The 21,903-nt window shown below is 38.9% G+C and overlaps 1 protein-coding gene across 1 annotated transcript; it reads right to left on the bottom strand.

Moving 5' to 3' along the window:
* Positions 1 to 1,825: 1,825 nt before the first annotated feature.
* On the bottom strand, positions 1,826 to 19,103 carry LOC149450084 (vomeronasal type-2 receptor 26-like). The gene is made up of 6 exons (XM_089692379.1): positions 19,012 to 19,103; positions 17,956 to 18,247; positions 14,419 to 15,129; positions 11,458 to 11,685; positions 7,319 to 7,442; positions 1,826 to 2,721 (listed from the first exon to the last, which is right to left on the bottom strand). The coding sequence occupies exons 1-6, from the start codon at positions 19,101 to 19,103 to the stop codon at positions 1,826 to 1,828; spliced, it is 2,343 nt and encodes a 780-aa protein (XP_089548505.1).
* Between the last annotated feature and the right edge of the window lie 2,800 nt (positions 19,104 to 21,903).

Below are 21,903 nucleotides of genomic sequence, written 5' to 3'. Positions count from 1 at the left end.
ACCTTCATCCTTTTGCTTCATGGTCCAGTTCTGATGCTCACATGCCAACAGTAGTAGTTTTTTTTAGATGTGGACATGGGTCAGCATGGGCACCCTAACTGATCTTGGCTACATAGCCCCATAAGCAAAAACTGTGATGCACTATGTATTCTGATGCCTTACTATCTTTTCAGTATTTTGAGCTGCAGTAGCTCTTCTATTGAATGGAATAAACAGGACAACCTTTGCTCCCCACGTGCATCAATGAGCCTTGGCCACCCATGACTCTATCACCGTTTCCCTTTTTTAAACTACTTTTGATAGGTCCTGACCAGTGCAGACTGGGAATATCCCATAAGAGCTGCACTTTTGGAGTTGCTCTGTTGTCTTGCCATTACAATTTGACTCTTGTCAAAGATGCGCAAATCCTTATGCGTGCCAATTTTTTCTGCTTTCAACACATCAATTTCAGTGACATGTTTACTTGCTCCTTAATAATATATCTCACCCTTTGTCAGATGCCATTGTAACAAAATAATCAATGTTATTTGTTTTACCTGTTCATGGGCAAAATGTTATGACTGATCACAAATATACTGTATATTATAAATTGTGTACACACACCAGTTAAAATAAAATTTGATAAAAATTTTATACATGACAAAGAATTTCAGAAAGATTTATTCTCCCACGCTAAATTAAGACCTTCTTGCATGTAATTTTTTATTTTTTTTAGTAATATTTGCATACAATTTACAAATTGGAAATAATTTTTCATTTAAGAATATACCTCAAGCAAACAGACTAGATATTTAACCACTTCCCGACCGCCCTATAGCAGAAATACTGCTACAGGGCGGCATGGGTGAGCAAAGACACGTGAATGTGTGTGTATATATATATTTCTGGGTAGGGGGCGTGCGAGCCCTACTCATATCGCCATTCACGGAGGTGCCTGTCAATTACCAGGTAACGGCCAGTGATTGCTGAGCATCTCCAATGGAGAGAACTGTTTGTAAACAAAACCGTTCTCCGCCCTGTCAGCTCCTGCACACTGCTTTGCATGGCTATGCAAAGCAGGGTGCTTAAAGTGACGCAAACAGATTATAGTAAAACAGCACACAGTTAACCCACTGATCACCCCTCATGTTAACCCCTTCCAGCCCAGTGCCATATGTACAGTATCAGTGCTTTTTATTAGCCCTGATCACTGTATTAATGTCACTGGGGATGTCAATGGCAGTTAGTCAGTTCCCCTTCAGTGTCAGAATGCCCGCCGCAGTCTTGCAGTCCCACCATAAGTCGCTGATCGCCGCCATTACTAGTAAAAAAAAAATCCCAGTGTATATATGCCGCCATTTGTAAATGCTGTAACTTTGAAATAAACCAATTAATTTACACATTGGGATATTTTTTAGCAAAAACGTGTCGCAGAATACATTTTGGCCTAAATTTATGACGAAATTTGATTTTTAAACTTTTTTACTGGACATATTCAAAGTCAAAAATATTGTTTATTTTTCTCAAAATTATAGCGCAAAAAATAAAAACCGCACAGGCGATCAAATACCACCAAAAGTTCAATTCATGGGAAAAAAGGATGTAAATTTCATTTGGGTGCAGTGTTGCATGACCGCGCAATTGTCCGTTAAAGTAACGCAGCGCCGTAACGCAAAAAAAATGCCTGGTCAGGAAGGGGGCGGGGTTAAATCCTCCTGGAGGGCAAGTGGTTAAATAACATGAAATGTCAACAAACATTGAATGTGCACATTGCTCTTCTGGACAAAAATTGTATTTAACAGAGGGTGTTTTTAGTTTCCAAAAACATCCATTAATATCTATCCCATTATAAGGAAAACAACTTTTCTTTAATGTTTCTCTCAGGTTGCAATAAAATAAGATAGCATTTTGGTATAAATATACAGATTAAAAGTGCAGAGCTACATGCCAAAATGGCAAATATCTCAACTGCCACTGTGTATTTCCCTGTGGTGCTCAGATAAGATGGTATGAAAGAGATCCAGACACAGCAGAAGACCAGCATGCTGAAAGTGATGTGCTGGGCTTCATTATACCTGTCTGGCAATGTGCGAGCAAGATAGGCTATAACAAAGCAAACAGATGCCAATAATGCATTGTATCCTAGAAGAACATAAAATGCAACCGAGGATCCCTCATTGCATGTTAATATCTTTACTGATGGCATGGATTTAGAGTCATGATCAGGAAATGGAGGGGAATAGAGTAGCCACACAATACTAATTATAACTTCTCCTAAAGAACCGAGGAGAACAATGAACCTCGGAATTTTGGGTCCAAGAAAGGTCTTTAAACAGCTTCCAGGTTTTACAGCGTTAAATGCAATAACAACAGTCACTGTTTTCCCAAGAACAGATGAGATGCTTATAGAAAAAACCATACCAAATGCAATTTGTCTGACCAAGCATGTGATTTTCATTGGGGGACCAATAAACAAAAGTATACAAAGTGGTGACATTATGAGTGACACAAGTACTATGTAACTGAGCTCTTGATTATTTGCTTTCACTATGGAACTGTTCCTGTATTTAATGAAGATTCCAAGAATTATTGCTGCAATGATGGATAGTAGAATGGCTGATAAAGATAAGGTGAAGCCAAGAGGTTCATGATATGACAAGAAGTCGATGGATCGTGTGATGCACTTATCTCTTCTCTCATTCGCCCACTCATCATCATGGCATTTGATGCAATTTTCCATATCTAATAGGAAGAAACAAAACATAACTCTCCGTTCACTCTACAATGAATAGAGAAAGTCTGAAGACAGAAATATTTGATGCAGAAAATTTAGAATGATGAATCACAGGGAAATAGGAAAGGCAACTTTCATAATAGGAAAATAAATAGGAAATTTAGAATGATGAATCACAGGGAAATAGGAAAGGCAACTTTCATAAACCACCAAACTTATTTTGCCAACTTTACAAACAGAATTCTTGAGTGGAGACATTGTGAATCACGGACAACTCTGTTTGATTGTGTTTACCACCTCCTGCCCACCGTAAATTTTTAGAATGATGAATCACAGGGAAATAGGAAATGCAACTTTCATAAACCACCAAACTTATTTTGCCAACTTTACAAACACAATTCTTGAGTGGAGACATTGTGAATCACGTACAACTCTATGTTTGATTGTGTTTAACCACCTCCTGCCCACCGCATAGGGAAATGACGGACAGGCGGGAGGGAGCTCTCTTATTCTGTTCACTTTTAGGTGCGCTGTTTCCTTAGGACACAGCAAACCACCGATCACGGTAAAGAGCAGAGGACATAGGCTCTACCATGTGATCAGCTGTGTTCAATCACAGCTGCTCACATGTAAACAGGAATGCCGGGTATCGAGCATAGAGCCAGTAAGCTGCATTCCTTAAAGGGGACATCTACACTGATAACCAAGGCACTGATCATCAGTGCCCTGATTATCAATGCAGTCTTTTAGTGCCCATCAATGCCAAATATCAGTGTCCATCAGAGCTGCCTTTCAGAGCCCATTAGTGATGCCTGTCAATGCCCATCAGTGCAGTCTATCAGTGCCCATCAGTGTCACCTATCAGTGCTGCCTTTAGGTGCCCATCAGTGATGCTTGTCAATGCCCATCAGTGCAGTCTATCAGTACCCATCAATGCCATATATTAGTACAGTCTTTCAATGTCCATCAATGATGCCTGTTAGTACCTGTCAGTGCCGTCTATTAGTGCTGTCTATCAATGCCACCTATCAGTGCAGCCTCATCAGCACACATCAGTGAAGGAGAAAAATTACTTAGTTTCTGTTATAAAATATTGTAAATAAGAAAAATAAGTTTCAAAAATGTTGTGTTTTTTTTAGTTTTATTTAGCAAAAAATAAAAAATCCAGAGATGATTAAATATTCCCAAAAGAAAGCTGTATCTGTCTTAAAAAAATTATAAAAACTTAGTTTGGGTTCAGTGTTGCATGACTGCACAATTGTCATTTAAAGTGTGACAGCGCTGAAAGCTGAAAATTGGCCTGGACAGGAAGGGGGTAAAAGTGCCTGGTAGGCAAATGATTAAAAATAAGGTATCTTTTACAGATTCCCTGCTGATTCGAGCAGAGCAGGCAGATTACACATCCATGTCCTCTCAGGTTCTATAACCCACTCTGCTCTATGGGTGGCCAGATATAAACAAACCCTACTGTCCATTTATAGATCCCCTTCAGATTTTTTTGTAATGGACCGAATCAGACCTGAAGGTATGTGGGTGTAAATGCACACAAATCTTTTTACACCCAAGTGTCCATAGAAATGCATGGACCTTTCCACCAGGTCTTCCTGAAAAACTGACAGGCGGACCTAATCGGATCTCCTATGTGAAAGGTGCCTACTAGATTTCCATTCTATATTTTCCTACATACTGTTTATTTCTGTACTGCAGTAAAGGAGTTGCCTTCAAATTACAGTTCCGGTGTTCATCCATGCTGACTAACCACGATCCATGTCTCTAGAAATACTGACAACCAACAATACATTTGCAGTACAATATATAATTTTAGTGCATAATAATTATTTTCAACACCTATATACTGAAGTATTTGATTAACATCCTCTTACACTCTATAGATGGCCAAAAATAATTGGACCCCTGACCATTACACTCATATGCGCTTGTTGTACTTCCAAAATTCCAAAACCAATGGTATCACCATGGATTTGTTATCCATCCCATTCCCCTTGCTGCTATAACATCCTATACTCCACAAGCTATTAAATTGGTTCAGCCTATTCAGCCAAAAGAGCATTTGTAAAGTCAGGTAATGACATGAACCCTTTGGTCTTTTGTGCTTTGAAGAATACTTTTTTAATCAATTGTTCCTTCATTTGGAATGTTAATGATCTTATTTTCCTAATTCCATGTTAATTCAAAAATAAAGGGCCTGTGCAAGGAAGAGATGTGCATATTCTAAAATAATTGTATAGTAAGTTCAAGTGTTGTCTTTAAAATCAACCTGATAGCAAAACCAGCCAATAGTTTGAGATATGAGCTATGAGCAGTATAGTTTAGCATACATGTGAAGCAACATTCCCAAAGGAGCCACTTGATGATTTGGGTTTCTTTGTTCCTGATGATAATTACCCTTCAGGCAATACCGTACCTTTGGACACAAACTTATTGGGGAGCCCTTAATACAGGATATTTATTCACTCAAGGGCTAATAGTCACAGTCTCTCTTTGTTCCCTCCCACTGGCCAGTAATATAATTTGTTGGGGCCCAAAACTGCATTGGAGCACTCTGAAAAAGAAAGGGAAGTTATCTTCAAAAACAAATAGAACAGCACAGATGGTAGCCAGCAACCTCTCAGAAGTTCACAGTGGAGCCTCTTCCCTCTCATGGGTTTATGAAACACTGGACGCATGATGAAGTGGCCTTCTGCAGACTCTGATGGTGATGATAATGGCTCTGATTACGGTTGCTGCAATTCCCAGCAAAGCTTTAAATGTTATGGGCACAGAAGTCCTCTCCCATAACTTGTGGGTCTCTTCATTACAGAACACAGCTATTGCAACTGATTGGCAGTCCCTCCAGCAAGAGCAGCCAATGAATAAGCGCAGCAGCACAGCCCTTGTTCCACAAAACAGTGTTTTTCCTCAACTCTCTGGTTCCATTCTCCTAGGCATAGTAGCCCCAAGATTTTTTTTCCACCTACTGCCACACACTGTCAATCAAAAGTAAAGCAGACCTGATGGAGGACTAGTCTCTCCGTTCCCCCTCAAGCTCCACCCACCCAATGACAAGTAATTTTTTAAATATTGGTCATATTTGGGTAATGACATCACCTGTATCCTCTGTTATATTTAGCTTTTGGCTGACAGCTGAATGGGGTGATGGGTACAGAGGTATATAAAATAAGCCTTTAAAAACTAAATGTGCCCTAAATTTGGTCCACCTTCCTAACACAACCCTTATCTATCACCTCCCCTTTTTTTTTTCTTTTTTACTATGAACTTTCTTCAAGGTTAACGTCATCAGCTATGATCGCTCTTTTCTGTGAAGGGAAAGTCATTACAAAATGAGAATTTTAAGCCGGCTATACATGGATTGAAATTCGACTCGTTTAGCAGGGACTAGCTGAGTTTTGATCCATGTATAGCACCCTGGTTGTACACAAGTAGATCTATCAATTGACTTGTGTACAAACAGCCTGTCAGGTTTTTTTGGAATGATTAGTGCTGCCAGCAACATTATTCATTGTGCGCTATTGACAGGGAAGGATCCCCTCCGACAGAACAGGAAAGCCCTGCACAAGGGATTCCCCCATCAGCACTGACTGTGTTGATGGTTCAAGCAATTTTCTTTCTCTCCACCTGTGTTAGAGAGAGAGAAAATTGCATAATCTAGTAGCCTCCCTGGCGGTATTCCCGAGTGTAGCTCGGGGTAAAGTTTCAGTACCACAAGCGGTAACCCCGAGCTACACTTGGGAATACCATGCGGCGCTGCAACGGGACCTGTTCTTCTCTTACCTTGTCCTGCGCTCCTGCGATGTCCCTCCTGCAGTGTCCCCTGTAATGTCCTCCGGCGGATGCCAGCATTTGTCTTCTGGGTTCCGTCCCCTGCGACGTCGGGACGTACGGGGGGACGGAACGGCGGGAAATTTGAAAATGATAAAAAGTGACATTCACTAAAATAACATAGTAAAACATTACTGTATCAAAGCATTTCACATACATTTTGTCCCGAGTGCTTTGTTCTGTGCCCTGCCTGCATTTTTACTGTTCTTTCTGCCTAGAAACTGAGAAATGTCCATGGCGTCGAAAAAGCGTCCCTTTAGGTCAAAACCGGTTTTAGACCAGCTAGAGAACAGCGATAGTAAATTAGAACTACTTGCAGCATTGAGTGATAATGATTTGTGGGGAAATTCGTCATCAGACACTGAAAACGATTTTGCGACTTTGCTCAGTGATGTGCGAACTTGGCGCTATATTTCAAATTTCAGTGCTTTTGGTTTGATTATATTATTGAATTATATTTATTATTATTATTTTTTATGATTATTAAATTATTCAATTATAATTTATGATTTTGTGTTTCAAGATTTATCATACCCGGGATGTTTACTAGACTCTTGTTCGGACAGATTTCAGTGAGTTATTCCTAAAAATTACAGGCCTATAATAAAAAAAAATACATATTTCCATGCAAAAAAATGTACCGGTTTGAGCAGAGAAATATGAACATAATCAGACTGCTAGGGAGGTTAAAAGCAAAAGAATTGACAGAACTATGTGCTCAGCTTTCCTTTTTAGGAGCTATAACAATAGCAAAGTACAGCTCACCTGAGACATTGGCGATCTCTCCCTCAGAGCACGGCACACAGTCGTAGCAGCATCCTGGACTTCCCTTTCTTGAAGCTTTCCAAAACCCAGGAGAGCAGGCAGGGACACATAAAGATGTTGGGACCTACAGGAAAAAATACTGTCACTACTTTTGCTAAAAAGTCAGTGAATTCAAACAAGCATTGTTTGACTTTATAGCCAGTGTCACCTGAAGGGTACCTATGTACTGAGACAAAACAAAGGTATTCAGATACAATTCAATATATATATATATATATATATATATATATATATATATATATATATATATATATTGTGTGTATATGATCAGTATGCCTAGTGCCTAACACACTCCAAGTTATATAATAACACACTAATCAGTGGCAAACAAGACTTCACTTGAGATTCAGCACTGTCACTCTTCTGTTGTGATCATGGAAATAAAAAAACAGAATTTGACTTGTATTCCTGATGCCTGTCAAGTGCTTTGGGATGCTTGGTGTATACTCCTTACATTAAAGTGTTTGCCTTTCCAGAAAAAGTTAAGATTAAAAGGTGAACACACTAAACCCTCCTCAGCCCTTTGATTCCCGTTGCAGTTACCTCTATGGGTACTGATAAAATATCAATAACATACAATATTTTCAAAAACTCTAGACTCCATAGAGTATACTAAAACATTAATACCAGACCAGAGATGATGAGATGACAGCAGTTGTAAAGGTTTTTTTTTTCTAAAATGAATAAACATATTAAACTTACCTGCTCTTCCTTGAGCCTCCTCTTCTTTTTGGGGTCCTTGCCAGCACTCTATTCTCAGGCACGGAGAAAACACCTTAGGTGCAAATATATGGATATGTGCTCTCCAACTGCCAACAAAAAATGGCAGACAAATGTCTCCATATTTGCGCTTAAGGTATTTTTCTCTGTGAGAGAAGCTGCTGTTGCTTTTGATTTTCCATTTTTGTAGTTGGGTGCTATGCCACACCTTACTATCTTTGCCCTCTATTTCTGCAGCTGCACATTTTGGGGTCTCCACCAGTTCGTTATATCCATTTTTGTAGAGATGATTTTGTATTCCATATCCAGTTGCACCCTGTGAACTCCTGAAGAAGCTCATATTGTGAAACGTGTCAGGCTACCAGCATCTCCTTTATAGTTAAATTTGTTGTTGTTGTCTAGTTATAATCCTGTAATGTAATCCAGGCTTATATACTATACCTACTGGATACATTCTTTCTATTATTATGATGGGAGATGTTTGGGGTTGCTAAGCTGTGTTTTGGATATGACTATTGCTTTTATGGGGCATACTCCCCAAAATAATTTTTAATATGATTCTGGAATAAAATTAATGTATTATGTCTTTTGTGTTTCTTGAGGGTGAAAGTTTTCAGCACCGCTAAAAGCCCATTTACTCTTCTTTTTGTTTTGTTTTATTTTGTTTATTGACCCTGAAGGTAATCTTCAGTGTAACATCATATTTTATATTTTACCAAAAAATTGGGTATTCTATTGTGTTGATATTGAACAAAAAGCAGCTCTAAGATTCAATACAGGATTAACATAAATTTATATGAAAAAAAGTATAACCAATAATTCAATTAAAAGAACACTTTGAAAACACATCGGATCTCAATAGGGAAAAATATCATGCTTGATATCTATACTGATATGGACTGGGTAATGTGTTAGCAATGTAAGGAAGCCCCATTGTTTGATGGAAATGAAAATTAGCAACCTACAGTGGACTGAATTCAAAGACAACCTGAAAATCAAAGTGAAAAAATGATGCCGCAGGCTAGTCCATTATACTGAAATTTCATTTCAGCAACTCAAAATGGTAGTAGTTTGTATGGCCCCCACATGCTTGTATGCATGCCTGACAACATTAGGGCATGCTCCTAATGAGATGACAGAAGGTGTCCTGGGGTATTTCCTCCCAGATATGGACCAGGGCATTACTGAGCTCCTGGACAGTCTGAGGTGCAACCTGGTGGTGTTGGATGGACCAAAAAATGATATCCCAGAGGTGTTCTATTGGGTTTAGGTCAGGCGAGCGAGGAGGCCATTCAATTGTCTCACTTCCTTCATCCTCTAGGAACTGGCTGCATACTCTCACCACATGAGGCTGGGCATTGTCGTGCACCAGGAGGAACCCAGGACCCACTGCATCAGCCACCAGTGTAGGGTTTGACTGTGGGTCCAAGGATTTCATCCTGATACCTAATGGCAGTCAGGGTGCCATTGTCTAGCCTGTAGAGGTCCGATCCAGAAGAAGACACAAAAAAAAGCCCAATTGGGCATGATCCAATTTTCTCCAATGGGGGGAAAAAATCCTTCCTGAACCCTGGATCAACTACGCCTGGTGTTATTACTAATAAATGTTAGTATCCAGTTATATTTTGTGCATTTAGAAATACAACCAGCTCTTTGTTAAAACAAACTCTTGAGCAGGCCAGAACTAGTTCTTGAGGGAGTATTTCCCACATTTTCACATTTCCTGACTATGGAGAAGCCTTTCCATTATGGGGAAGTTAAATCCATTTTCCTCCAGATGTAAAGAGAGCCCTCTTGTCCTCCTATAATGACCTGAATGTGAATTATCACAATAGTGTCATAGCTGCATAAATTCCAGTATATCTACCATCATTTGTGGACGCTATAACTTTCACACTAATGTACACGTATTAGAATTTTTCTTTACCAAAGATATGTAGCAGAATACATCTTGGCCTAAATTGAAGAAATGTGATTTTTTTTTTTTTTTTATTGTTGGAAATGTTTTATAACAGAAAATAGAAAATACAGGCTTTTTTCCATTATTTTTTTCAAATGTTTGTTTTGTTTTTGTTTAGATAAACACCCATAATACCACCAAAAGAACTTGTGTGTAAAAAATTAACAAAATTTTTATTTGGGTACCCTGTTGCATGTCAGTTAAACTAGTGTAGTGCTCAATACCAAAAATTGCTTTGGTCATGAAGGGGGTAAAACCTTCTGGTGGTCAAGGGGTAAATATCTCTACATATAATAATGAGCCATATTTGATATATTTCACAGTAAATATACTACACATGGGCAGCAGGTGCAGGCATGATCAGATAATATGTATGTGATCGGCCTTCTTCCAGGTTTGGGGCACACACATGCGTGCCACTTGCTGACTCATGCTGTGATTGGACACAGCATGAGTTTGAAAGCTGATTTCAGCCAATGATTTCAGCCGAAATCAACTGATCGGTTGTGTCCAATCAAACATAGTTCTGTACAGAGAACAACGATCTGGCTGTTTTTTCTACCTGCAAAATCGGGGGGAAAAAAAAGTCCTATAAAAAAGTAAAAGCACCATATATTACACACATTGTTAAGCACATAATCCCCTTGATTGCCCTTACATTTTAACCCCTTCCCAGCCAGTGTCATTAGTACAGTGACAATGTACAGTATTAGCACTGATCACTGTTTGTGTCATTTTTTATGTCAGTGCCAGTCATTGAACCTCCCAGCCAGTGTCAGCTAGATTGCCTACTACACTATCACAGCCTCACTATAAGTCAGTAATCACCATCATTACCAGTATAGCATCATAGCTGCATAAATTCCAATATATACAATATACCATAGTTTGTAGACAAATCAAATAATATACACTTATTGGGATTTTTTTTCACCAATTACCTATATACGTAGTTAAATACATTTTGGTCTAAATTTAGGAAGACATTTGATGTTTTGATTTTTTTTATTGAATAAGTTTTATAACAAAATAGAAACTATAGGTTTTTTTTTGGTCTTTTTCATTTATGTATTAAAAAATAAAAAACCGAGGGCTGATCAAATAGCACCAAAAGAAAGCGCTATTTGTGATATAAATTTAATTTGGGTATAGTGTTGCTTCCTTGCACAATTGCCAGTTAAAATAGCACAGTGCTGAATAGCAAAAAATGCTCTGGTCAAGCAGGGGGTAAAATCTTCCGGTAGTCAAGTGGTTAAATATTTAAAATTATAATAATGACCTATATTTGATAAAAAATGAGTCCAGAAACATTCAGAAGGCACTGAAAGTAATTCCTTACATGGGGCTATTGGGGTCATTTATAGATGTACATTATTTACTTATTTATATTACAAAATACCTCATCATTTGCAGTACCCCACATAGTCTTATTACTGATCATAACCAAACTTTGACCAGTTAGATCTGATGATGTAAAATCCCATACTTTAGTCATAATATCTGTTCCATTCTTAAACAAGTTCCAGGTAAGAATATCAAAATGTCTTTGAGTTTCTCCTTTTTCATTAAAATGTACTTCATCCCCGGAGGTTGTCTGGAAATAGACTTTGCTCAAATAGTGACTTATCTAAAAATTTTAAACAAAATTGAATTGTTATGCTGGGCTAAACAAAAAGGTATGGAACAGGATGCATAATCGGACAAATGATCAGACAGATTGGGCAAATGGTCAGAGATTAATTGTAATTGGCACCTAAAGAGGTGCAAAGTTAGAATCAATAATTAAAAACAGGTTCAGAATGACATAAAGCATGTATATACTTCAAAATAATACAAAGCAGATCATGAAATGTTTCTGTGGCTTGATCTGGGTAACAAATGACTGCATAACATATTCTCAAACTCTATAACAGCAGAAAGTCTAGCTGTGAACCATTGCTTCAGCAAAGCAGTTCAGAACAAAAAAAGTTACTTACACTTATAGTATCCTCCTAAATATCATCCCTTTTAGTTGGAGAGATTTCAAGGTAAAGGATATGGGTGGGGGGGGGGCACTGGAAACTGCAGTACTCTGATAGCAATTGGGGAGGTGCACCAGAGAATCTATCCACTTAAGGACCTCCTGCCTGCAATGTACTGCAGATGGGCAACCTGTACAAGCACAGCGACCTCTTCTGGGCAGTGGCGTATTTACCGAGAGGCAAACAAGGTGTTTGCCTAGGGTGGCAATTTTTAGGGGGTGGCACCACCCCCCAGAAAAAGAGACATGTAGCAGGGATGGGGACCTCATGAGGCACTGCCTGTGCTCCGCAATGGAATCTGAAGAGGCTGCACACTGGTGAAGGGTGTATGCTTCCTGCACAAGGAAGACACAAGGAAGGAAGATACTGGGCTTGACTCCGGGGATGGCCATCTTCTTTCCGGAGAGGTTAAGGTTAGTGCTTGACTAACTCTCTCTCTGCTGGCGAGATGGGGAAGGGGGGTGGTTGATGGAGGGTGGTGGCAGCTGGGGGGGCACCCAATTTTAGTGTTACCTAGGGCAGTGTAAGATCTAAATACACCGCTACTTCTGGGTACACCCACCCGCCGGCTTCCGCTATGATTCATAGCCAGGACCTGCTGATTGGCTGTGTCCAATCACAGCCAAGATCCCTGTGTTGACAATCAACACAAGCCTCTGTACAGGAGGAACTATCTCTGTGTTTCTTCTCCCTGCAAAGCAAGGTGAATTAACTGAGATAATTTTAGTAAAATGCAGCACATAATACACACTTTAACACTTGTTAGGCATACTCCTAACCCCTTGATTACCCTGAGATGTTAACTCCTTTCCAGGCAGTGTCACTAGTACAGTGACAATGTATAGTGTTATCATTGATCACTGTATCAGTGTGGTGATATTAGCATCAGTTCCCACCCAATGTCAGTTAGTGTCAGATTGCCCGCTGCACTATCAGAGTCCCACTATAAGTCGCTGATTACCGCCATTATTCGTATAAAAAAAATCCAGTATATATACCATAGACGTTATAACTTTCACACATACTAATCAAGATACACCCAGGGGCGGACTGACCATTTGGAAACTCGGGCACTGCCCGAGGACCCGGGGTTAGTAGGGGGCCCCATGAGATGCCCCTGCTACCTTTTTCATAGGCTTTTTTGAGTTTAGGCAAGGACACAGGGGCCCCATGATCCCCTATTGCCCGGGTCCTCATGAGTTGTCAGTCTGCCCCTGGATACAACTATTGTTTTTTTGGGGGGGGGTTTTAGACATATAGCGGAACACATTTTGGCCTAAATTTATGAAGAGATTAGATATTTTTAAATTCTTTTATTGGATATGTTTTATAGCAGAAAGTAAGAAATATAGTTTTTTGATTTTCAGTCTTTTTGTTTATATAAGATTGTGTTCAAAAGTTTGCATACCCTGGAAGAAATAGTGACATTTTGGCATTTATATTGAAAATATGACTGATCATGCCAAAAAACTGTCTTTTTTTGTTTTGTTTTGTTTTTTTAAGGATAGGGATCATACAGTATGAAGGCATGTATTATCACATAGTTGTTTGGATCCTTTTTAAATCATAACAGAAATCACCCAAATAGACCTGATCAAAATTTCACATATCCTAGAATGTTTAGCCTTGGTACAGATGCACAAGGTGACACACACAAAGGTAAAGTGGTAATTAAAGGTTTATTCCCTACATCTGTGACTTTTTAAATTGCAAATAGAGTCTGTGTATAAATAGTCAATGGGTTTGTTAGCTATCTCACATGGTTGCACTGAGCGGGCCAGCTACTGAGCCATGGGGAATGGAAAATAACTGCCAAAAGACCTGCGTAACAAGGTAATGGAACTCTATAAAGATGTAAAAGGATATAAAAAGAAATCCAAAGCCTAGAGTTGGGCTTGATGATCGAACACATGAATGGTAAGGCTGTTTGGCAGGCTATTTCCCTGCTGCGCCCCACAATGCACTGTGTTCTGACAGTGTATTTTGACTGGCCAAAGCAATGCACTTGACCACAGGTCAGATGCAATACTTTGGCCAATCACGACACACAATGATGTCACAAAGGGGTGGGGTCACCCAAATTGCCTCCAAATGCATTTTTTGTAGGTACCAATCTTTTGTATGCCAAGTTCTATGTTCTTCACCCTCTGTGAAAAAGTATACCATCAGTAATATACTTGGCACACTTGCAGAAGCAGTTTATATGATAACCAGATGCTGAAATTGGTATTTATGTTGTATTTATCATGCCCCACCTTCCAAAGAGAAAGGGGAGAGGCGTTTTCCATAACATTTCTTCCATAAAGTATGTTATGTAATGCATGTGCAAGCACATATACTGCAATATAAATAGAGTAGGTATGACGAAAGCTGTCAAGATTCAAAGCATAATTTCCAAAAATCTTCAGAGAGTCATTAGCTGTACAGGCATGTAATGAAGGATCATAAGCCAAGTCACTGAATCTACTAGCACATGTAAATATCCTGTACCATATAATCGCCGTGAAGTCATCATCAGGTAGACTTATAGGGTTGACATTATATATGAATTCCTTCAAACCTGGAATATGTCCTTCATGGACCAAGATATGCAATGAGCCATTAAATGCATAGTTAAATGAGTTAATCCCATCCCATGTAAACATGGACACTTGGTTTACTATAATCCAAGTTTTTCTAAATCCCTTCAGGGGGCAAACAGCTAATGCAAAATGCAAAAAGGAAATGGGATTACTGTACACAATGATCACGTTAGCAGATGCCCTTTCAATTATATTGATTGTCTGATAAAAATGTACAGCATCAGTTTCCAGAAAGAAAGCCAAAAAGGCAACACAACTTCCACTTTTTATTATCTCTTTTTTAAGTTCATTACAAGCATTTTTGTTATTTTCATCCTTTGAGCCTACAATTCCAACCCAAGACCAACCAAACTTTCGGAGCAGACTAATGATAGCATTATACAGCAGTTTCTCACTACCAACAGTTCTGTAGAATTTTGGAAATTTTTGTCTGTTGCTAAAGACTGGATCCTGAGCTCCATAACTGATCTGCAATACAAATAATAATGTGATTTCATAATTAACAAAAAAATTTAATCCGAAGGGTTAAAGTGGCAGCATTGGCAGAATGAAAAAAATTGCACATTTGATGCAGTCTTTCAATAGCATTAGCTTGGGAGTCTATTTTTATGAGTCCCTCATAAGGTGATTACCTGTTATTAAGTGTTCTTGCATGGCAGACCACTTACTGTTATCTCACATATTCTTATTATTATAGCCAAATTTACCACCCTAACTCCTCCCACAGTTTTTACACTACATAGACAGTAATATACCGAAACGTGCGGATTGTTCTCGATTGGTGTGCTATTACTTTGTGGAACGTTTCGCTGAATGGTTCGCGAAATATCAGCGTTTTTGTGGTGAAATTGGTCCCATAGGAATGAAGGCCGGAATGTTCAAAACTAGAGTGGGAGCTGACAAAACCTTTTCACAGTTACTCTAGCCACTCCAACCACACAACAGTCACTCAAGCCACTCCACCCAGTTACTCCGCCCACTCCAGTTGTAGACTACTGGTGGAGGCAAGAACACCACACAATTTCCCCAGAAATTGTAGCTTTTCTAGTTCTGACTAGTAAGTCTATATTTTCACCTTCCTTAAACATAGCAAGCTGTCCAGAAAAATGGCAATAAGAGGTTTAAAGTGGTAGTAAAAATAAAAATCTTCCATCTGCAAGATACTATCATAATGTGCTACTAGGCATCGCATAGTAACACATTCTGAAAGACTTAGTCACCAGTCACACCACTGCAATTTAAAATAGTGCGATTTGTGAAGACTTTATTGCTACTTGTGAAGATTTTCAATGATGTCTTGCAATTTGCAGTGCGATTTTTCCATTATATTCTATGTATGTGAAATCGCAACAAAACTGCAGAAAAATTAATGCAAGAACTACTTTAGAAAATCACAGCAATGCAACAAATCGCACATGTTAAGACACTGACATTCACTAGATGCAATTTCAGGTGAAATTTCAATTAACAAATCGCAACGGTGTGACCGAGCACTTACCTTGAAACAGTCCTCCAGCGGCACATTGTCACCACTGCAGAGGTTTCTATCTTCATCCGGTGTTCGTTCCTTCCTTCCACTTGAATGGCCAAGCAGTGATGACATTACTCCTACGCGTGCAGGAGTCTCGGCTGCCGCACAGAGCTCTGAAGAAACGGGTATGCCCTTCCATCAGAGCGCATGAGCCAGTGACGTCACCGGCTGCAGAGACACTGATTATTTCCTAAATGGTGCATGTTTAGGAGATATTCCTTGTACCTAAAAGTAAGCTTTAATATAAGCATACCTGTACGTACAAGTTTCCAATGGGAGTTTACTATCACTTTAACAATGGCAGGGGTGCTTACAATGGTCGGCTTTTATTTTTCTAGTTAAAAACATTTATCCCAAAAGTAAACAGAAATGTTTTTGTTTAATTAAATTGTTAGTTGAAGCTGGGCTTTAATTTGTTAGTTACAGTCCAGGCCAATTCTGACATCCCTCTTCTACATGTAAAAAACTTCATTTTGCTAGAAGACTACTTAAAACTTTTTAAGCAGAGGCCCTAGAGAATAAAATCATGCGTGTTGCATATTTTTATGTCACACAATATTTGCGCAGATGATTTCCGAATGTAATGTTTTTTTAAAAAAATATACTTTAATAGGTTTTAATGCACAAAAACACAATATAATACCCAAGTTTTAGTAAAATATAAAAGATCGTGTTACACCAAGTAAATAGATACCAGACATGTTAAACTTTTTAAAATTGCATCCGATCGTGAAACAGTGCCAAACTTTGGTACCTAAAATCCCCATAGGCTACATTTTAAAAGTCTTTACAGGTTACCAGTTTAGGATTGTATAGAAGGTCTGATGTTCATAGTGATACCTTACATGTGTGGTGTGATCTCCATGAAGGCTGCATTCACACTTGAGTGTTTTGTAGCTCGAAGCTCCAAAAACGCTCAAACATAAAAAATCTGTTGTAATCTATGGTGCCTGTTCACGTGAGCTACAAAACTCTCAAGTGTGAATGCAGCCTTACCAGGGGCAGACTGACAACTCATGGGGCCCCCGGGCAATAGGGGATCATGGGGCCCCTGTGTCCTTGCCCAAACTCAAAAAAGCCTATGAAAAAGGTACCAGGGGCATCTCATGGGGCCCCCTACTGACCCCGGGCGGTGCCCGAGTTTCCAAATGGTCAGTCCGCCCCTGAGCCTTACATATGTGTGCGGGACTGGAGCACATGCTTGCATTCACAAGCAAACACTGGCAAACAGGGTGCTTTAATCTTTTTTTTGTTTTTTAATAAAAACAATTACACTGTTTCTAGTTTATACTGTCACTATAGCATAGAGAAAACCTAATAATCTCTATTTTATATGCAGAAACTAAGAAGGGACACCAAGCATCCAAAAGCACTAATGCAAGATATAAAAAAAACATGCAATAAAGGAAACATACAGTTATCAAAATCTAGCTATTCCAGAAGTTGTCAGAGCACACTCTGTGAGAACCCTTGTTGATTCCAGTGCAGACAAAGTTGGGAACATCACTAAAGCAGATTTGTAAGGTGGTCAATTGGACGAGTTTTCACACTTTCACCAAGCATTACCGAGTAGATCTTATTTCCAGCCAGGACTAGTTCTTTAGAACCTTATCTTACTGGAGTTCCACTTGTAACCTTTACAGAAGAGATACTGTTATTTTCTAGTTTATCTAACAAACAAATCTACAAATAACAGCCAAGTAGAATCTTCTTTGAAAATGTGTGTGTTCTATTCATTAAGTTGTTTACCATTCTTCACCTACCTGGGGAAAATTAAAAATACTTATTAATTCATATATCACATAACTTAAGGAAGATAACATATGTCCAATAAATCCAATAGGCATCTCTTTCTTTCTACAAGAATAATTGGGAATAAAATAATTTCTTCCAGTTAATATACTCATTGTATTAGCTATAGCCCTTCTCTCCAAGGAACAGGCATCATAAATGTGGAATCCAAGGGAAACATTGGCCAAAATTTTCGAATCCTGGTTAATTTCCTCAGTGGCATAAATAACAGCAAGATGGTGGCGATAATGACGAAGAGACAACCTATTGAAGAAAAAAAAACAAAACCCAATAATATGTTTCATATCCCATGTAATTTTAAGATCTAAAATCTGTGAATAGTCATTTTTGTATTTTAAATGTATTTTAAGAGAACTTAAAATAAAGTGAAGATTTGCTAATTTAAAAATAGTAATTATGCATAAACTGCACAATAAAACATTTTAATTTTTGTCTGGAATTTCTGTACATAGGTATTCATGTCCTATAGCTTCATAGATGTACTTTATATCTGTAGTTTGCTAACATTTAAAGCTGCACTCCAGGTTGTCTGCATGGGCCATGTTCTGTAAAAGGTGAACTTATACATTAAATCACTCATTTTAACTCATTCATTCACTGGAGTCTGATCTCTTTACTTGCATCCCAACAGAATATAAAAACAGTAAGCTTGCAAGAAAATATCTCAGGAGAACGATGCAGAATATAACTTATGGCACAGTCAGTCAAGAAGGATGCATGATTCACTTCACTGCCTCATATGGGAATTTCTGTGACAATGTACAAATATCATGCAGCTCTAGGCTGGATCTTTTAGGGCCTGCTCACAGCATCACATTGCAATAATACAGATGTTTAAGTGGTTCTAAAGGCTGAAGGTTTTTTTTACCTTCATGCATTATATACCCAAAAGTGTCCCCAGTGTCAATATGTAAAAAAAAAACCCAAAAAAATTAATTGTGAGAAACAATATACAGTCCACAATCACTAAAGTGTGCAGCAGCCCCCAAATCCCTCTTAATACTTACCTAAGCCCACTCTTGATCCAGCGATTTGCACTAGAGCAGCGGTTTTCCAGAGTCTCTCCCTCCTCATTGACTGAGGCAGCAGAGCGAGCCATTGGTTTCCGCTACAGTCAATCACAGCCAGTGAGCGAATGAGGAGAGAGCACGTGGTGGGGCCAAGCTGAGCTCTGTGGGTGAATGGACAGACAGAGCAGCTGCTTGGGAGCCCTAATAGTAAGTTGCTAACACCAGTGGGGGACCCAAACAGAGAAGGATCAGGGCTACTCTGTGCAAAACCACTGCACAGAGCAGGAAAACATGACATGATTGTTATTTAAGAGAAAAAAACAGCTCTTAATATCACTTTATTCCATTGTAAAGTGCAAAGTGCTTATTGCCACTATCCTTCTGAAGTGTTCAGATCTACACCTTGTGTTTTCCACCTTTTAATAATTGGGGTACTCAACCACAAATTATAAGTAAACCATAGTTCACTCCCATATTAAATGCTCATGCAAGCAGCCCTCTCTTCCAGCAGTTAAAACAGTAACAACCAAACTTTCTTTTCCAGCCAGTAGATGGTTAAGTACCTCCAACACACCAAAGGTTATGCACATGTCTTAAACTCTCTATCCACCATACACAAATAGAGAGATTGCCACATAGTGTAAAATGTTTCAGTTAAAAATTATATCTAAAGCACACTTACTTGTTCCAGTGCCATGCTCAACACTAAGGCTCAATGTATATACTGTATATAGTACATCCAGAAAGTATTCACAACACTTAACTTTTGCCACATTTTGTTATGTTACAGCCTTATTCCAAAATAGATTAAATTCATTTTTTTCCTCAACATTCTACAAACATAGAATGCATGAAAATAAAAAAACCTTCTGCCTTTTAGAACCACTTTAAGGTGGATTGGGGGTGAGGAGGTGAACTTGGTGGAGTTACTATCTTTGCATAGGTGTATGTATTTTGGAAACACCAATTTAAAAAATTAGAAGCAAAGAAATGAAAGTGGAACTTTAGTCAGAAAATTACGTTCTAATAGGTCATTTCAGGTATAGCTATGTAAAACATTAAAAATAAGTGCCTATACTGTTTAACATTCACTGTCTTACCCTGCTCTGCACATGCTCAATTGCTCTCTCTTCTCGGCACTGTGCCTAAAATCAGAGGCACTAGAGCAGTGGTTCTCAACCTTCCTAAGGCCATGACCCTTTAATACAGTTCCTCATGTTGTGGTGACCCCCAACCATAAAATTATTTACCCAGTAATTATAATTCATGAGTGTCGTTTTACCTCCAATACTGCTGCTTTCAACACAGTAGCTGCTTTTAACAGAGTAGCTGCTTTCAACACAGCAGCTGCTTTCTACACAGTAGCTGCTCTTTACACATCGGAAATATGTGTTTTCTGATGGTCTTAGGGGACCCCTGTGAAAGGGTCGTTCGACCCCCAGGTTGAGAACCACTGCACTAGAGGCTGACAGCTTTAAGATTGACTGTTGGAGAAGGGGTCAGAAACCAACAGGAATGAAACAAACTGTGCTGAGGGAGCACAGATTAGGGAGGGAGAAAAGACAAACACTGCTACCAGGGAGACACAAAAGAATTAAATGTACAAGGATGGTTTCTTGAACAGCCTGTGAGCTTCATCACTGTATTCTCTGCCATCCTTCCTCTCTAACTGAGCTAGGACATACAATCAAGGCAATGTACGTATTTTAATTGAAGAAAGTGACATTTCGTTTTTGAGACCAAGGAGAGGGGGAACATTTCCAATATGGAAGTGACTGCCCTGGGCTTCAACAAAATGGTGGCCTCCAACAAGAATAAATAGCAATGCTGGAGACAATATACAGAACACACTAATTTTGGTAGCATAATTATTATTGTGGAATGTATGTTCTTTTGTTAACCACTTGCCCTCCAGAAGATTTACCCCCCTTCCTGACCAGACCGTTTTTTGTGATACGGAGCTGCATTACTTTAACTGTCAATTAGAATTACGCAGTCATGCAATGCTGTACACAAATTTAAAATTATGCCCTTTTTTCCCCACAAATACCGCTTTCTTTTGGTGGTATTGGATCACCTCTGCGGATTTTATTTTTTTGCGCTATAAATAAAAAAAGACCGACAATTTTGTTAATCTAATTTCTTCATAAATTTAGGCCACAATGCATTCTGCTACATATTTCTGTTAAAAAAATCCCAATAATTATATATTAGATTAGTTTGCGCAAAAGTTATAGCGTCTACAAACTATGGTAATATGGTACATATACTGGAACTTTAACATTTTTTTCTATATACAAGTAATGGCGGCGATCAGCGACCTCTAGTGGGACTGCGATATTGAGGGAGACATTTTTATACTGACACTTTGTGGGAACCGGTGACACTAATACAGTTATCAGTGCTAAAAATATACGCTGACTGTACTAATGACACTAGTTGGGAAGGGGTTAACATCTAGGGTGATCAAAGGGTTAAGTGTGTGCCTAGCTATGTACTTGGTGTACACAAAGTGGTTCTTTTACTAGGGAAAGTGATCAATTGTGTTCTCAGCTCTGCAGAGACACATGATTCATGACCCCCCCCCCACCCACCCCCGTATCACAACAGGGCTTTGCCTATGTAAACATAGACACAGCTCTGTTCTTCCTAACCAATGATCTGAAGGTCAACTGATCACTGGGACTTGTAGATTGATTTGTGCTGTGACATTTCATGGCAGAAGCGATCCTCCGGCGGCGTGCGTGCCCCCAAGTGATGGAAGTGCAAAATCACTTGTAAATATACAGGATTTTGCACAGAAATGCCGCCCTGTAGCAGTAAAACTGCTATAGGACTAATGTAAAGAACATTAATTGTTACCAAACTGTTATGGGTAAAGTTCCGCTT

This window comes from Staurois parvus, unplaced genomic scaffold (genome assembly GCF_062004578.1).
Source record: "Staurois parvus isolate SC_StPar_1 unplaced genomic scaffold, SC_StPar_1.0 ptg000583l, whole genome shotgun sequence".
NCBI classification, from domain to species: domain Eukaryota; kingdom Metazoa; phylum Chordata; class Amphibia; order Anura; family Ranidae; genus Staurois; species Staurois parvus.
The sequence above is the reverse complement of the archived record's forward strand: the minus strand, read 5'-3'. Positions and strand labels throughout refer to the sequence as shown.

Bases quoted from the DNA above. Each gene is read 5' to 3' on its own strand.
- LOC149450084 (XM_089692379.1), bottom strand. From the start codon at position 19,103: ATGGCTCGCTCTGCTGCCTCAGTCAATGAGGAGGGAGAGACTCTGGAA. The intron at 15,130-17,955 runs GTAGGTGAAGAA...TTTGTATTGCAG, and splicing joins GTATTTTTAATTTTCCCCAG to ATCAGTTATGGAGCTCAGGA. The intron at 7,443-11,457 runs GTATTTTGTAAT...TTTTTCCTGTAG, and splicing joins GGGGTACTGCAAATGATGAG to GTCCCAACATCTTTATGTGT.